We start from the raw sequence: 18,944 nt of genomic DNA, 5'->3' as shown, positions 1-18,944 counted from the left end.
AAAGGGCACAAAGAAAGCCTTCCAACGTCACTACTTCATCTTAGTGATTTAGGGTGTGGAACACTGGCCACAACATATTGTTGATTTGGTCAGGACTGGAATGTTGATGACATAAACAATACACATGTGAAAAGATACCAAGATGATAGTGGGCTTCCACCCTCACGGAATGACTCCCTCTCGGGCTTCCCAATACTCCTTTATCAGAGTTCTTTGGTAATGAGCCACACTTGGTGGTCACTGGAGGAAGACAAAACACTGGAGTTGGATAAGACAGTCATAATACCAAATTATGTTTGCTGGAAGGGCAAAAAGGGTGACCCCTCCCTGGACAAGACAAGTGAAAGTTTATTGAACTGTTAGTCTTCTCTCCTCAAAAGTGCCATGTACTGACACTCATTTCTTCTTTTCTCACTTCCTTCTTACTCATGCATTATCCTTAAATGATTATTTGGGGGCAAATAGTGACTTGTCCAGGGTCACACAGCTAGTAAGTGTCTTAAGCCTTCAAACTTCCAAATCACCTCTGGGAGCTACCAAGTTTGGAGGAGCCTCTGTAAGCTGTCATTAACATTTAGCGCCTCCCTGGATCCCTGTTTGGGTTCCTCATACATATGAGTTATTAGTATAAATAAATTTCCTTTCTTTGGAAGAGAAAGAATTTATCACAAGGAAATAAAATGCACTTAAATGATAGCTTGGGTTATCTTTGGCTCTTCCAGGAAAAGAGGGAGTGGAACTATTTTAATGGGAAAGGAAATTAGCTTTTATGTGTACTTCATAATTCCTCATAGCTTAGATAAGAAGGAAGTTTGGCATTTGTCTGCTTAGCCTGCCTCATTCCCTTCCCCCCTCACTCTGTAAGGGTACAATACTTTGAGATGGTTCCTCAGTTCCCCAGGGCTTACAGCTGACCCACACAACATCCTCCTAAGTTCAACAACCCAACATACTCTACAATCCAATTTACCAATGTCAGAAAGCAGAGTGAGGACGGCTTCTTCCCGAAGACCACAGCAGTTCTCAAACTGGTTCAGGTACTGTCAGGGTTTCAAAGGGAGAAAGAATATCAGACTATCAGCCTTTTATAGGTAACAGCAAAATATCTGAAAGCTCCCAAATGCTTTATACCAGACTCTACTCCTGCCCAGATTGAACAGTCTTGCCTTTAAAGTCTCAATATCCTAGTTTGAGCACTATTGATTTTTTTAGGAAATGGGCTGTATCCAAATGTAATGTCACCTCTGCTCTTTGGTGACAACTCCATGGATGGCAACACAGTACATCAGAAAGAATTTGGAGGTACAGGATCTGGATGAGAATGCTGCTTCTCACACTTATCTGTGTAACCTTGGATTAGTTTCCTTAAGAAGGGAGTTAGATTGTATGACTCAAAGACTCCTATCTCTAAATCAATTCTCCAAGAAGATTCTTCTTCCAGCCTTTTTCAGAACTGCCCCAGGTATTTATTCCAAATTGACTAGATAAAAGACTTTAATTTAAGGAGCAGAGGACAGTTATAGAATAGAAACTGCACAGGCTTCAAATATTCCCAGGGATGGACCCACATTTCATTTATACTCCTACACAAGAGCTTACCACTAAGATAACATTCTGGAGAGTGAATATTATTCTGGTATTTCTACCCATTCTGCCCAGTGCATTTTTGGATGAAGGTTAATGAGAATGAACCCATTGTTAACCAATGTCCGAATGTGGGGGAAAAGAATAATCATTTATATAGCACCTACTATGTGCCAGGCACTATGCCATTTGCTTCTTTAGCTCATTTTACACATAAAGAAACTGAGGCAAACAAGGTTAAGTGACTTGTCCAAGGTCATACATTTAGTAAGGGAATCAGAAAGGAATGTACTCAGCAAGATGAATCTTCCTGACTCCAGGCCAGGAACTCTATCCACTGTGCCACCAAGGGCTTCCTTCAAGTCCCAGATAAAGTCCTCCCTTCTGCAAGAAACCTGTCCCAATCCCTCTTAATTCTAGGGCCCTCAGTTATTATCTCTAATTGAGCTTGCTTGTCCACGGAAGTGTGTAAATTATCTCCCCCCATTAAACAGTAGGCTCTTCGAGGGCAAGAAATGTCATTTTGCCATTCTTTGTATCCTCAGCACTTAGTACAGTGCTTGGCAAGGAGCAGGTACTTAATAAGTGCTGGCTAAATGCCCCATTCTGACTGTACAGACTCTGAGCAAGTAATGCACAATCTGTATGATCAAGGATTGTACAAAGATAGGCCTGATTTGGCTAGGGTTTCTAGTTTTCTGTCTCTTCCTCTTAGTACTATAAATTTCAGAGACTATATAAGTCTGAATTGCAAAGGAGAGTGTATCCCATATCAGTGAAGTTGCAGGTCAGTCTCTATTTCCATCATGGTTATTGTTATTAGTGACCATGAGAATCTCACTTAAAAGCCTCCAGTTTTTTGTTTTGTTTGTCTATAAAGGAGGTATAGTTGTTCTTCCTCCCTCACAGGGTTGTTTAAGGAAGGTACTGTATGATTGATAGATGGTATCAGGATGCTATATGTCCCTCTGAGCTAGAAAGGCTTTGAGTATGGACCTGAAGGCAGACTACATCTCTGTGTGTACTGTAGGGTGACCCAGCTAAACTCAGAGTCTCATAATAAGGAAGGAAGGAAGGAAAGGGAGAGAGAAAGGGAGGGAGGGAAGAAGAAAGGAGGGAAAGGAGGAAGGAAGGAAAGAAGGAAGAAAAAGAAGAAGAAAGGAAAGAAGGAAGGAGGGAAGGAAAAAGGAAGGAAGGAGGGAAGGAGGAAGAGAAAGAAGAGAAGAAAAAAGAAGAAAGGGAAGAAGGAGGGAAGGAAGAAAAAAGGAAGGAAGGAAAAAAGAAAAAAGGAAGAAAGTAAGAAAAGAGGGAAAAAAGGAAGAAAAGAGGGAAAAAAGGAAGAAAGGAAAGAAGGAAGGGAGGAAGAGAAGGAGGAAGAGGGAATGCTTTTGAGAAAAGAGCTCTAGACTTAGATTTGGTCCCTGTCATTTACAACCTACTTGATTTGTGTAAAATCACCTTTCTGTGCCACAAGAGTTTCCCTATATCTTTTGCTATATGAGCTGAACTTTAGATTGAAGAGGAAAGGAACAAGAATTTATTAAGCACCTACTATGTGCCAGGCACTTTACTAAATTCTTTATGAATATTATCTCATTTGATTTATTATTTTTGGCAAACTGCTAAGAGATTGACAGATCACATGTAGACCAGGGAGTGCTGTTACTAGTTCTCTCCAAAGGAAGGAGGGAATGGACAGATCTGATTTCTGCCTCCTCCCTGAAACATACAGATGGTGTTAATCAGTATATAAGGGAAAGGAACAAGCATTTATTAAATGCCTATTAGGTACCAGGCATTGTGCTAAGTGCTTCACAAATCTTATCTCATTTGATTTATTATTTTTCCATTATATGACTTTATTAGTATTTTAGTACATTTACTTAGAAAGCTAACAGATATTTGTACAGATTAATTCAGATAATTATACTTGTTTCATGTTAGCTAGGCTTGTCTATGTTCATGGGTAAAGAACTTGGTTTTGTGGTCAGGGTTTTTTTTTAATTTTCCATTTTTTGATTTTTTATTTTGACTGCATATTATGTGACAGTGATAGAAGCTAACTCATTGGCAAACTTCTAAGAGATCAACAGATCACATGTAAATTGCAGAATGCTCTCACTAGTTCTCCCCAGAGGAAGAAGAGAATGGATAACTCTGGCTCCTGCCTCCTTGACACACAAAGATGGTGTATGTCAGACTCAGAGAAGAGCATAAGCATTTGTTAAATTCCATTAGGCACCAAGGACTGGGCTAATTGCTTCATAAATATCAATTCATTTCATAAATAAAGAGGATCCCTTACTCTTCCCAGAATATGGGAATAAAATCTAAAAAAGTCATCCTCTGGTAGTGAAGCTAATGAGAATCAACATAAATGGACAAGTAGCCACCTACAGAGGTCACCTCACCCTTCAGAGACAGCATGATGGAGTATCTGGGTCAAATGACCGCAGTTTGAATCCCAGTTTGGTTACTATTTTTATTTGTATGATTGTGGGCAATCCCTTAATTTTTCTGGGTCTCAGTTTCTTTATCTGTAAAGGGAGGGGGTTGGATTAGATTTATGTAGGTCTAAATCCATTCCAGGTCTAAATCTGTGATCCTCAATCCCACCTTTGAGGGCAGTCCCCTGGGAGACAGGTAAAAATAAATTCTATAGATTCTATTCCTGCCCTCAAGAAATTTACAATCTAATAATAAGAGACTAATTGGCCTCTGAGGTCCCTTATTAGCTCTAAATCTATTCTCCTAATGTTGAACTTAGAGCAAAAATGAGAGAATCCTGGGTCGTAAGTATGAATGACAGCTCTACCTTTTTTGAGGCCTTTTTGGACCTTGTATGGATTTGACTTCCAGGATTTGATTTCTTTACTTTTAAAATGAAGGCATTGGTCTGGATGACCTCTAAATTCCCTTCCAGAGCCAGATCTATGATCCCAGGAAAAGGTTCATAATTCTCAGTAAGGCACTCTAGGGAACTGCCCTGAAGGGAAGGCATCAATTTAAAATAGGATTAATGGAAGATAAGCTGGGATTTCGGAAACAACAAAGAATATCATGAGGAAGTATGTTGTCTTGGCAACTGATAAGGAACATTTAAAAATATATTATATATGATACCACTTGGTTAGTGTGGCTCCAGTAATGTCCAGAGGAAGGGGTGCCATAATTCTGAATCACCAACACCATGACTGTAGACAGAAATAGTCTAAAGGGTGTGGGCTCCTCTACCACTGCGTCTGACCAAGTTGGGCAGATGACAATCAGTAGTTCTCACACCCTTTTAAATTAATCAATTGGCATTTACCAGTCTATTCATGAGCCTGCAGAGCAGAATTCAGTAGCTAGAGGCTTCATTAATCTTGGGCGAACTGATAAAACTCACTTTGCAAATATGCCAGGCATTGTGATAAGAACTGTGTACATATTATCTCATTTAATTCTCATAGCAACAGTGGGAAATAGGTGCTATAGTTATCCCCTTTTCACAGATGAGGAAACTGAGGCAGGGGTGAAGTGACTACCTGAAGTCATATAGCTAGTATATACCTGAGACTGGATTTGAAGTCAGGTCATCCTGACAAGTTTCTTACTTTGAAGTATTTCTTCCTTTCAGCCATTTCAGTACAAGACTGACCATTCCTAAAGTGCTTTTCTTGCCATGTCACTACCTTGCCATGTCACTACCTTGCTCAGTTTTTCCCTATTGTCTACCATGTTGGGTCTAAGCTTCCCCCTCTGGCTCAATTTCAGAGTTTTCTACAGTCTGATCTTATTCCTATCCAAACTAATCATCAACATATTCTCTCCACTCCACCAAAACCCACCATTCTTCTCCAAAAACCAAGTAATTCAACCTGTTAACAATGAGTAGTTTTTTAAATCAGTTTATAAGTCCTGTCTATACTCAGAACTTTTTCAAAGGTTAGCAAAACAGGGGCAAAAAAAGAAAGAAAAAAAAGCCCAAATCCACATTATAAGCAGATCTCCTGATTTCCCATAGCCTCTTCCCACTTTGTCATGCCATGGATTTGCTCATATCCTGCTCTGACACAAACTACCATCCTTGTGCCCACCTCCCACGAGTGGATTAATTAGGGAAACAAAATCAAATGGGGAAGTTTCTGTGGAATTGACTGACACAAGAAATTAATGAATAACACTGTGTTCCAGGATGGAGAGTAGAGATAGAATAAAGGGCAGGGCACTGTGCCCTAGTAAGCCCATCCCTCTGCGTAAAGTGGGATGACTTCAGTGAAATTTGGACTAATGGAGAAAATTACGTTCAAGGAAATGCTGATGACTGTGTTACCTTTCATGGTAGTATTTGCTTTTCACAATGCTTTTATCTTATTAGAATGGCTCATATATTTATTTGATCTTTGGTGAGATAGTCCTGTCCTCCTTCACAGATGAAGAAAGAGACAGTTATCACACAATAAATCCATGGTGAAGGCCAGAAACAGAAAGGGCAGCTGTTTGGGCGACTCTTGCTCTACTGTTAACCCCTAGCTCAAACTGCAAATTTCTTATTGGTCTTTTGGGGTCTGCAGAAGAAAAAAACTCTTGATATGGTCCTCTGAAACTCAAACAGGGAAGAGGCACCAAAAGTTAAAAAAAACAAAAAAGGCTTTTCCCTAATGTTTACAAAGTTGGTGTCCCATTCCTTGGCTACAATCCCCAACAGTGTTTTCAACCTAATTGAGAAGCAGGATGCAGAGAAATCACTTCGCATCTTTGTTGTACAACTTTCAGATAAAGTCATGCAAGAGCAATCTTATATCACCCCCAAACTGGACAGTGCCCAGGGACACTTGAGAAGCTAATGAAATTTGGGAGAAATCATTCTAGTCATTCTGAATTTCCTCATTTTGAAATTTTTAAAAGTCATCCTAATCCTCTCAAATAAAGAAATCTCCACACACACCCCTTCTCACTCCATGGCTCCCTTCAGGTACATTAGAGGGGCCCCTAATCCAAGCACTTTACCTTTCGGAGGTCTCCACCTTGGCAATATTCCATAGCCAGCAGGGGAAGGTCATTGGGTGCCAGTTTCTGCATCCCTTCAGGGACATCCCGGGCAGCCACTACATTGGGATGATTGAGTCTGAGAAGAAGAAAGCTAATGTATTATTATCTCTATACTATCAACATCTAATCATTTTTGTTAGAATTCTTTGAGGGCAGGAATAGAATCTTGTTTATTTTTCTATGTTTCCCAATAGACTGCCTTTTAAAGAAGACCATGACATCACAGATTTAGCCCTTGACTGGATTTTAGAATTCAATTTAGTGCAATTCTCTCATTTTACTGATAAAGGAACTGAGTTTTAAAGGCTTAACTGGTTAAAGGTCACAGAAGTACTAAGTACTCTTTACACTACCTCATTAGCAGTAGCCTTGTATATAACTTTTCTTTTCTCTCCACCAAAAAAATCACAGAATGATACAGGGAACAGAGAACTAAGCCTTGGAACCACAGACCCTGGTTTCAAATATTATCATGTTTATTTTCAGATAAGGAAATTGAGACTTAGAAATTGAATGATATATCCAGCTCTTATATAGCACTTTATAAATGTTAGCTCATAACTGTAGAAATATATATAGAAGAATTGCATATATATAACACATATTGGATTACTTGCTGCCTAAAGGAGGGGGTGGAGGAAGGAGGGGAGAAAAAATTTGGAACACAAGGTTTTGCAATGGTGAATGTTGAAAACTATGCAGATATTTTGAAAATAGTTTAAATTTTTTTTTAAATTAATGTTATCTCATTTGATCCCAACAATCCTAAAAAAAATTATTAATATTTCCATTTTGACAATACATACTCTCTGTGTAAATGCTGGGGATCCAAAAAAAGACAAAAACAGTCCTGGCTCTTATGGAGCTCATAGTCTAATGAAAGTACTAAGAGGAAGTTACAGGCATGCTGATTTTAAATCAATATATAAACTTTGGTTGTTACTGTTCAGTCATGTCTGACTCTCCACGATTCCATTTGGAGTTTTCTTGGCAAAAATACTGGAATGATTTGCTATTTCCTTCTCCAGCTCATTTTACAGATGAGAAAACTGAGGCAAATAAGGTTAAATGACTTGTCCAGGATCACACAGCTAACAAGTGAAGATGAGTTTTCCTGATTCTAAGTCCAGTGCTCTATCCCCTGTGCCATCCAGCTGTCCTTCAAAATAAATTAGAGGCATCCAAAAGTGGACTGAGCCGCCTCCAAGGGTAATGAGGGCTTTCAGAAGGCCTTCTTCTGGAGGCTTGGGGTGTCTGAGAATGAATTTTTGCCTAGAGATCACACTAGATGACCTCATTAGCCCTTTGAGAACAGGGGCCGTCTTTTGCCTCTTTCTGTATGCTCAGTGTTTAGCACAGTTCTGGCATCCAGCAGGCATTTAAGAATTGTTTATTCAATGTATATCCGACGTCCTTTTGCATGTCCTCTCACAGTATCTCAGCCGCCTCATTCCCAAACACTGGAATCAGTTTGGACCACAACTGACAATCAACCTTTACCCTGCTTCTCTTTCATATTTTCAAATTTTCACAAATCCCTTGTCTTTCCTGACTATTCCTCCTCTCCCCAATGCAGCACACATCAAAGGTAACTGCTGTTAGAACTAATGCAACTTTATATTCTTTATATTTGGGGAGTTCAGTACACTAAAGAATGAGTTCACCGGGCACAAGTACCCAAATACTAAATCCAAACAAAGTAAACTCTCCACCTTGTACTGTCTAAAAACTGGGTTCCCAAGCAACAGGAAGCTACTGACTCTCAAGCAATGCAATGTTGCTTCTCTGCAACAGCATGCTTTGAGAGCTGCCATCCTGAGACTGACAGCAATCATCCTAGCAGAGGGGAAAAAACAATCCATCTGAAGGGAGAGGTGAAGAAGCAGTTGGGTAGTACAGTGGTTAGGGCACTAGACCAGAATGAAGAAGCCTCAGATACTTTCTACCTCTGAGCCCTGGATAAATTGTTCTGTCTGGCTCAGTTTTCTCATTGTTAAAATGGGAATATTAATAGCATCTATCTATCTCTAGGGTTATGAGGTTCAAATGAGATAATATTTGTTTTTGTTTGTTTTTAATTAAAGCTTTTTATTTTTAAAATATATACATGGATAATTTTCAACATTCACCTTACAAAACTTTGCATTCTAATTTTTTCCTTCCTTCCCCTGCCAAAACAGCAAGTAATCCTATATATATATGTGTGTGTGTGTGTGCAATTCTTCTATACATATTTCCACAAATGTCATGCTACACAAGAAAAATCAAAAAGGAAAAAGGTGAGAAAGAAAACAAAAAGCAGACCACCAACAACAAAAGAAAGAAAAATACTATGTTGTGATCCACATTCAGTTCCCACAGTCCTCTCTCTTCATCACAAGACTGTTGGAACTGGCCTGAATCACAAGATAATATTTTATAAAGCACTATGTAGTGCATTGGTAGAATGCTGGGCCTGGTGTCAGGAAGACTCATTTTCCAGAGTTCAAATTTGGTGGCATACATTTAGATTCTGTGTGACCCTGGGCATATTACTTAATCCTATTTGCCTCAGTTTCCTCATCTGTAAAATAAGCTGGAGAAGGAAACGGCAAACCATTCCAATATCTCTGCCAAGAAAACCCCAACTGGGATCATGAAGAGTCAGACAAGACTGAAAAACAACTGAACAAGAAGATATGATATATGATATATTTATATAATATCATTTAAACTTCCTAAATCTCAGTTTCATCATCTGTAAATTAAGGATGGTAATACCATCACAGGGTTACTTTGAGGAAAGTGCCTTACATATCTTAAAGTGCTATACTTATTTTTAGCTGTTTTCCCTCTTAATTCAGCAAACAATTATTGAATATACAAATATTGCTATGATAGTCAAAATGATACAAAAGAAAATGCAACATAGTCCCCAAAGAAGGTGAGTAGGACTCTGGTTAAATATACGTAAGCTCAATAATATCTAGAAAACTAAAGATGCTAGTTATAAAAAAATAAAAGAAGAAAATATATAGATTTGAGATTTCTATAGTGTAATGAAATGATGAAGATATTTAATGCAACTCAGATGATAGAGGGTTTGTGTTTTTTTTTTTTTTTTTTTTTCAGTTCATATCCAATAATACTCATGCTTCTCCCTTCCCCCCTCCTACCTTTCTGGGAATGTTTTATTAGGGGTGATTTTTAGCATTATCTTATCTTTCTATGAATGTGAATTGCAGTTGTTACATACACCACCAGCTAGCTTTGAGGGAGGCCTCCTGACCTGCCTGAAGAACTAGCTTTCTCAGCCAACTTCCCCTCTCTCTTTACCTCTTTTGAAATGATTAATGGGCCATATTTCCAGAGTGATACTGTTGACATTATGTTATCTAAAGTTGATTTTAATGAGCAATGATACAATATTCAAGGAACTCTCTCTCTTTCTCTATGTATCTATGTCCCACTTACATTACATACATGTATATATGTACATTGTTTATAGACATATGCACATATATCTATATATATACACATCCATATAGAAACTTGTCCTATGAAAGAGAAATCAATTTTATTCTGAATATTTGCTAAATTGAACAGAATTACTCTTGACCCTAAGAAGGAAAAATTCAAACCATTGTGAGTGGGAAGGTAAGGGCAGAGGTGATTTGCATCTTGATTTAAGAAAAATTTCCTATTGGTTAAAGCTGTCTAAAAGTTAAATGGATAGATTCCATCTCAGAAGATGAATACCAATGGATGTCAGATAACCATTTGTTGGTGATGTTATGGAGCATTTTTGCCTAAATGGATTAGAATAGACAATCTCTAAAGTCCCTTGCAACTTGGGGATTCTTGATTGTATAAAAACACAGGGGACAAGGAAACATCAAGAATGACTATTTCAAAGTATTTTTGGCAAAGGGGATGGATGATCAACCAAAGGTTTGGGTTTTAATCTTGCCTCTGGCACACTTAACCAATCAAAATGACTTTGCTTCAGATAACTTTCTAAATTATAAAACTGTAAAATACAGAGTAGCTCATTTGTATCATAAAGGGAATCTATACTTATCACTTGCCCTCCTCTCTACCTGCTCCCACAATTAAATCACAGATTCAGAACTTGTGATATTTTTTACTCTAGATCTTGGTTACTTACAAGTGTTGGTATTATCTCTAAGCTTTATGAGACTCTCTTTGATGGGACAGAATCTTCAGAACTCACCTTCTCATGATCTGTATCTCCAGGCACCACCTCTCCCGATTCCGAAGACTTAATTCCTGCCGACATTGTTTAATGGCGATCTGTTCTCCTGTTTCCTGCAAGAAAAGTTTGTGCAAAAGGGTTAAAAAGGTGGATAATGGAGTAGCCCCTGATCAGAAATAACATCTGAACATCCTATCCAATCTTCAGGGACCAGGACAAGTCCCAGCCTCTCTAGAAAATCCATCTCCCACTCCTCCAGTTTGTCTTCTGATTTTCCCCAATTCCTATTGAGTTATAATCAACATTATTCAATTGATAATCTAATTATTCTTTGTCACATAAGTGTTTGTTTTGTCAGCTCACCTTCAGAGTTAACTTCCTGAAGGTAGGAATCATGCTTTTATATTCATAGAATCCTGAGCTGGAAGAGGCCCCAGAGGATGTCTAACCCAATCAGTATTTGAACAATCTCACCCTTCATTCCCACCTATTAGTATGGCACAGTAGCTAAAGTGCTAGATCTAATGTCAAAAAGACTTAGGCCCACACCCTGCCTTGACATTTATTATCTATGTTACCAAAGACAAGTTATTTAATCTGTCTCAAGTTCCTTATCTGTAAGATGTGAATAGTAATATTAATAACAGCTAGAATTTATATAGCACTATAAGAACTGCAAACCATTTTACAAATGTCATCTCATTGTATCCTCACAACAACCTGGGGAGGTAGATGCTGTTATCCCCATTTACAAATGAGGAAAAAACAGACTGAGGTTAAATAAGTTGGGGAGGTTCATGCAGTTTCTATGTATCTGAGGCTAAATTTGAACTTAAATTTCAATTTAAAGTCTTCTTGACTTTAGCTCTTCACTCTATTGAGCTACACAGTTTCCTTCTACCTTAAGAATGTCTAAGGCATTCTATAGATTCCAGGTATTATTGTTATATAAGATAAGTGGTTATCTAGCTTTTCCTCAGGGAATTGCAGCAAAGGAATACTCATTAGCTTCTGAAGCAACCCATGACACTCTAGTAGTGGTTGAAGTAGGAGTGGTAATAGTAGTGATATTAGTAGTAGTGGTGGTGCTGGTAATAGGAGTGGTAGTAGTAGTAGTAGTAGTAGTGATAGTAGTGGTGGTAGTAGTAAATTATTGGGTATCCTAACATTATATTAATAATATTGTAATGAATATTATTGCTATTATTATTATTATTGCCCTTTAACATCCTGGCTGTCCATCTCAGGACATTTTCCAGCTTATCAACTTTCTTCCTCAAATATGATACAGAAAACTGAACACAATATTCCTTCTATCTGCTGAGATTGTTTATATAATCATATTTTATATGTTATAACACATTACATTTATTTTCTATTTATATTATTTTATATGAAAAGATATAATTATAAAATATCTTATATATTTATAAAAATCTGTATTATATTAATATTATATATTTGTGCCTTAATATTATAATAGATTAATAAAATATATATTATTTAAATATAAAATCAATGAATGAATATTATATATTTATAATATAGTTATAATCCCAAACCATACAATAATATTAGCAATGCCACAATAGCTAATCTGTTTAGCTAAGATTTAGGTTGGAGAAGTATGCCCTCTGTGCCTTTAGAGAACCAGTAATATAGAGAAAAGATTCTGGATGTGGAGTCAGGAGAGATCTGTTTTTTTCCTTAGTTCTGACACTTGCTGGCTCTGTAACCTTGCATGCAAATCAAACATCTCTATACTTGTTTCCTCATTTGTAAAATGGGGATTAAAATACTTGTAATATCTATCTTATGGGGTTGTTGTAAGAAAAATCCTTTTCAAAGCAACATTTATAAAGTACCTTTTTATTATAAGTAGGTCTTTTAATGTGTAAATGTGAATTACTCTTATTTATCCAGGATAGTAATAAAAATATTAAACCATACAAAGTCAAGCTCAGATCCTGAATTCCATTAAAGAGCTCTTTCCAAGAAGATTTTGAACCCATAATAACTTCTCTTTGGATCTGGCCATTCAACACAATTCTGAAACCACCTAACAGTACTATTTTCTAGTCTATATCTCTCCATCTAGTCTGTAAGATGAACTAGAAACATGATGAAAAAAACATGAGAGATTTTGTCAAATGCTTTACAAAAATCTAGGCCAACTATGATCCCAGCATTCCCCAGATTTGCCAGCCTAATAACTCAATGGCTTCTTCTGGTTTTGACAGTCTGTAATTACTGAGTCCTTTTGCAGATGTTTCTTAACCATTCTTTTAATAACTGGTTCCAGAATTTGACCAGGAATCAAGTCAAGTTCACTGGCCTGTGGTCTGCAGGCCTTTCTTCACTATTTTGAAAATAAGAATGTTAACAACATAGGTCCTTATATTTTAGATATATGAGAGGTTCTTAATCTGGGGTGTAGAGTTCTCCATTGTGTCCAAGGATAATTTTCAGGGAAACCATGACCTTGGATAGGAATATATACATTTTTAATTTATTAATCTCTAACTGAAATTTAGCATTTATTCCAATTATTTAAAAGTATCATTAAAGAAGAAGTGCATGGCTTCTTCAAAATAAGAGAGGACCATGACATAAAAGGAGGCTAAGCACTCCTGCCTCATAAATTCCTCTACTACCTTTTCCATTCTCCATAATGTTTATTGATTCAGGATTGACCTCTTATCAAGGGAAGCTTGCAAGAATTAAAACCTTAGAGGTTTTAATTCAGATGGTCCAGACCTATGATGGGATGATAAAGCTGGACATCTTATCATCCATTTGAGGGCATGAAATTTCTGGTGCTGTTCCTGACCATTGGTGGCTCTGGTGACCTGACTTATCAAGGGCACCAGGTGTTCTCTTACTGTCTCCATACTTATTTGGAGTTTCAATGCCCCACTTGTCACTTTTGTCCTCTCTTTACCAGTATATAGTGGTGCTAGACTTAGTGAAGACATCCAATCAGCGTAGCCCACTGCAGTTCAGAATTCCATTTGTTTCAGTCTTTCTAGCAGCAAGATTATGGGTATGCGGTGCCATGCTGGATCAAGTTAGATGTTCTTAAAAGGAGTGCTCTCTCAAGGTAAGGGACTTCAGGAATTGATCCTTTCTGTCTAAAGAGCCACTACTGATTATTCACAATTGGAGCAGCCACTGCATTAGAACAGCTAATCCAAAATCCGTGGGAGATGAGAGGAAACACAGGGGGAAGACACATTAAATGATTATTACAACATCCCAAGAGAGCAACATGAGGGCCTGAACTTGGTCACTGACAGTAGGAGTGATTAAGAAGAAGATGGATAAAAAAAAATTGTGGCAATAGACCATGGTGACAGATGACATTAGATGCAAAGAGAGAGAAAAATAATGGGAAACTATGAAAAGAAATGGTAGTGTTATGTTAAAAAAAAAAATAACAAAATCCCCAAACTCTGAGGAATAAGCCTATTTTTAAAGAAACTTAATTCTCCCTTGCTTTAAAAGGTATAGAAGTTGAAAGACCTAGAACTACTTGAGGGAAGGAGGAAAGGAACAAACATTTATTAAACACCTACTGTAGAGGGCCAGAACTCTAGGGAAGTATACTTTAAAGAAGGATACTTACAACAAGGTGTTAACTCAGTGGAATTGATGAGATGATGGTTCTTTAGTATACATATACTTAGTACTTAGCATAGTGATGTAATGGTTCTCCAATTCACACATAATCAGTATGCTGTAATGATGTAATCATACCAAGGTATTTAAGGGATGGGAAGGACTGGAAAAGAGAGTCATTCCACTTTTCTATGTTTAGGCTTAGCCCCCAACAATGTTTAAAGCTTATTTCAAAACCCTGGTGATTCCTTTGGAAGCACCTACCCTAGTGCTTTGCTCCAGAACATAGAGCCAGACTGGTTCCTCTCACTTTCTGATTGCTCTTAGCTGACCTTAAATAGTGTTCTAGTATCTCAGTCAGTGTGGTGCAGTGGAAAGAGCATGGGATTTGAAGTCAGAGTCATTGAATTTAAATCCTGACTCTGCCACTCACTGTTACCTTGATTTTGACCCTTCTCTCTAGGTCTTAGCTTTCTCATCTAAAAAACGAAGAGGCTAGACCAGCTCCTGTCTAGTAGATTTAGACGTGTCCTTTGGAGAACCTTTAAGTTAAGCAAAGAGAGGGCAGAGAAGCTTCTAAAAAGAAACTTCCTCATAGTGACTAAGGGGTGAGTCCTTCCAATGAGAAAGCTTTCAATGGAAGCCATATCCTAACCTTACTTACTCAGTATTTCGGCACCCATATAGGTGGCTGAAGGCAACAGGGCACACCCAGAAAGAAAAACCAACTGGGGTGTGTATATGTGTGTGTGTGTGTGTGTGTGTGTGTGTGTGTGTGTGTGTGTGTCACAAGCATGCATGTATGGTAGGAAAGTGGTATTTTAGAAAAATAACTTAATAGTAATATGCAGGTCAAATTCCAGTCACACACATCTCTAGCCTACAGACTTTGCCCATATGTCCACGATTAAGTCAACCAAAATGTTCTTTGTGGCTGCAGAGGAATGGTATTTAGAACTGTGTGGGCACTCAGAGTGGAGAGAGCAGGTGGAGACCATTTCAAACTGGATATGACAGACAGCTGGAATACTTTCAGAGAAATTATTTCTCATTCTCTGCCTTTTTCTTTCCTTTTCTCTCTCTTCCTCTCCTTTTCCCTTCTTTCCTCCTTTCCCTCCTTTTTTTCTTTTTTAAAGCAAGAATAACTACCCTTGGTCAATTTGAAAAGGAACTTATGATGGAGAGTATGGCGAAACAATGAGACCTGAACAAGATTTGGGTCCTAGTACTACCGTGTAAACAGCTTGATGGCTCAATGGATAAAGTGCTGGGCCTGGAGTCAAGATGAACTGAAATCAAATTTGGCCTCTAACACTTACTAGTATTGTGTGACCTTAGCCAAGTCACTTAGTCCTGTTTGCCTTAATTCACTAGAGAAGGATATGGCAAATCACACTAATATCTTTGCCAAGAAAACCCATTGGATAGCACTGGTGTGCTGCGGTTTGTGAAGAGTTGGGCACAATTGAATGATGAATAGCAAGAACATTACCAGATAAAACCCATGTAGCCATTTAATCTTGGGCAAGAAATTTAAACCTCCTTCATTTGTAAAATGGCCACAATAATACTTACAATATTTGAGAGTTGCTATGGCACAGTGGATGGAAAGCAGGTCTCCAAGTCAAAAGATAAGTTTAAGTCCCACTTTTTACACAAATGGGTCATAGGACATTGGGCAAGTTACTTCATCCATATCTTAGGTAACTAATGTGCAAATCTATCTAGGTATGGAATATTTCCTATCAGATTTAATTATAAAATAAAATTAAAACTTTAGTTTAAAAAATGCTTATACTATCTATTTTACAGGGTTACAGTAAGGAAAGGGCTTTGTATGCTGGCTGATACTATACAAGTGTGAGCCATAGAGCCCTGTGACAGTCAGGGAGTCTAGATTCTATATGTTTTGTTTATTTACTCTTTGAAAGGATATCACTCATTTCCAACATTTCAGGTTAAATATTTTTATATTTACTTGTCCTTTCTGTTATAATGTAAGAATAATTTGGTGACTGTGAAGGGATGTGAATTTCATACTAGACTATGGTAGAGGGAGGGGGGGTTAATCTCAGGTATGACCATTCTTTTTAGATCTGAGTAAGTTTGAGAGATAATCTGTTTCCAAAGGGTCCTTTCATCTACAGGATAGGGTTGGCTTGCACTCCTGACCCTCTGCCAGAGATGAGAGCTTCTCTCCTGAGCAATGTTTCCAAGGTTTGTGTTTAACCTCCGAACATTCAGGTGTCCTGTCCACTTGGAACTGACAAGACCCAGTGTACTTTCACATTTGGAGTTGTGTAACCATGGAGCATGACTATCCAGTAAAGAACTTCAGGGGCAAACAATCAACCACTCATTTCAACGAGATTTTTGAATTATGGTGAAGAACTTGCTGAACTTTCTGATGTGGAAAGTAAACCACGACTCTAAGGAAATAATTTTTGGTAGGATTTTCTCAGAGTATTTGTTTGTTCTCTATGATGAAATCCAGTCACTGAATCTTAGACTATAAACTCCTTGAAGTCAGGGATCTTCACTTTTTCTTTGTTTCCTCTGCACATAGTAAAAGTTTAATAAATGGCAGTTTTTAAATTAGGTACATAACATGTCCAAGTTTCCTCTGACAGGTAGACAAGGGAAGCGAATCTGAGGAACCTGCTCTAATCTATGTTCTTTCTGTCTCCTTGTCCCTCTCTCGCCAAATGAGATCACTCTATCACTTGGTCAAAACCTGGAGCATGGTGGGATAGGAACACCTAAAGTAAATAGAATGAGTCTCACTAGTGAATTGAAGTGTGAGATGCACTAATGCCCCTCACTCCATGACTGTTTATTTCTTCCCAGGCAAAAGAAGTCCTACCTCATTGTGCCACCTTATGACATTTCCAAATCCCCCAGTTCCAAGCCGTTCTTTCATTTCCCAGGACCCACAAGTCTGTATCTGAAGAGAAGGTGGCCAGCTCATTCTGAAGACGCTGCTGTGGGAATCAGAGGAGAAGAAAAACAAGACACCTTGGACACATGGAATAGGACAGAAAATTTTCTGCCTTTGGGTGTGACTGAGAAGGGACAAGTAGGTTTTGTTTTCTTTTTAAAAGAAAGTCTTTTCTAACAAATCTTTTAAAGATCTCTCCCAGCCTACCACCTCCTTCATTCAAAGAGATCCCTCAGTCACCAAAGGAATCCATCTAAAATTCCATTTAAAGACTCCCTCTTTATTCCCCCCTCCCCTTTCCCGGGGGGGGGGGGGAGAGGGGAAATTTAAAGTCAATTCTTACCTCCTGGTAAATCATATATGCTTTTATATGGTATAGGGAATTTATGAATGAATCCTCCCCCACCCCCAACCTGAACCACCCACTTCAAAAGGATCAGTGGAGGAACCCACAGTAGCTGGATTTTCTCTCTTTGGGTTTTACAAATATCTCTAGGATTTTAACTTTCACCAGCCAGAGACAAAACAGAGTGAGTGGGAAAAGCAAACTTCCCAAACTCAGGAGAAATTTGTTCCCAAACCTCCAGGCAGAAACCATTGAGATCGATTATCTCCCTGGAAGTCAGGGAGAGAAGACCAAGATGAGGGATTAGAGGGAGATCAGATCTGTTTCGCTTTAAGCCACCTGTCCCAGCTCGGGGTCCGGGGGGACGGGGTAAGGTGACTCACCTGCCTGGTGGCTGGGGAGGGGGAAGCAGCAGTTGTCAGGGCAGGGAACAGGGATCCCCAGAGGGAGGCGGGGAGCACTTGGAGGGACTTAGGTCAGTGGATGCCCCCCTAACCACATCAGGGTTCGGGGAACTGGATTAAACAGCTTGCTTCCCAGCTCTAGACTTCCTCAAACACTTCCTGCTCTGATGTCAGCGGGCCACATGGCGGGGGACGGGCAGGCTCTTAAAGGGGCCACGGGCCTGCTATTGGCTTCTTTTATTAGATTGGACGTTCTGAAACACCCTTCCAACCCATCTGGCTCTTCCCATAGTGCTCCCCAGCCCCCAGAATTTCTTGAGAAGATGCATATTGTCCTACAAATTAAAAACAAGTTCCCTGTCCAAAAACCAGAATCTCAGGGGTGGGGGCTGGGGGGAGATAGGAAGGACAGTGTTTTCGAGGTACTCTCTGGGACCTCACCCCAGCATCCCCTAACAAGGAATGAATGCCACAAAGTTCTAGTCCCTGCGAAGACAAATGAAACTGACCACAAGCAGGTTCTGGGAGTGGAAGCAATGATGGGGATTTCCTCAGCTGGCAGGGCTCTTTCTATTTCCTCTGACACTGCATGAGGTGGAATTTCCTTGGATCCCTGCTTAGGATGGATTGATTGATGATTTACAAGAATTTGCTTTTACCACATTTTCATTACTCTTAGAAGTCAATTATTCCTTCCTTTTAAAGGCTCTCTGCCCTTTCTCTGGAAGGATAAATCACAGCTAAATCCTATTCCAGAAGAAACTGCCTCCCTGCCAAAAAGAAGAAAGAAAAATAAATTCAAAAATACTGGAAGGAGAGTCAGAG

At 38.7% G+C, this 18,944-nt stretch overlaps 1 protein-coding gene across 2 annotated transcripts in view; it reads right to left on the bottom strand.

Moving 5' to 3' along the window:
• IKBKB (inhibitor of nuclear factor kappa B kinase subunit beta) overlaps positions 1-18,276 on the bottom strand; it is a 70,916-nt gene extending 52,640 nt beyond the window's left edge. For both annotated transcript variants that reach the window (XM_074287359.1, XM_074287360.1), the window contains exons 1-5: positions 18,099-18,276; positions 17,295-17,412; positions 10,832-10,926; positions 6,577-6,694; positions 971-1,040 (exon numbers count right to left, since the gene is read on the bottom strand). In XM_074287359.1, the coding sequence (XP_074143460.1) occupies positions 971-1,040; positions 6,577-6,694; positions 10,832-10,926; positions 17,295-17,399 (388 nt within the window). In that variant the 5' untranslated portion in view covers positions 17,400-17,412; positions 18,099-18,276. The remainder of the gene's footprint in view (positions 1-970; positions 1,041-6,576; positions 6,695-10,831; positions 10,927-17,294; positions 17,413-18,098) is intronic.
• Between the last annotated feature and the right edge of the window lie 668 nt (positions 18,277-18,944).

This window comes from Sminthopsis crassicaudata, chromosome 2 (assembly GCF_048593235.1).
Source record: "Sminthopsis crassicaudata isolate SCR6 chromosome 2, ASM4859323v1, whole genome shotgun sequence".
NCBI lineage: Eukaryota > Metazoa > Chordata > Mammalia > Dasyuromorphia > Dasyuridae > Sminthopsis > Sminthopsis crassicaudata.
This window is presented reverse-complemented; position numbering and strand designations above follow the sequence as displayed.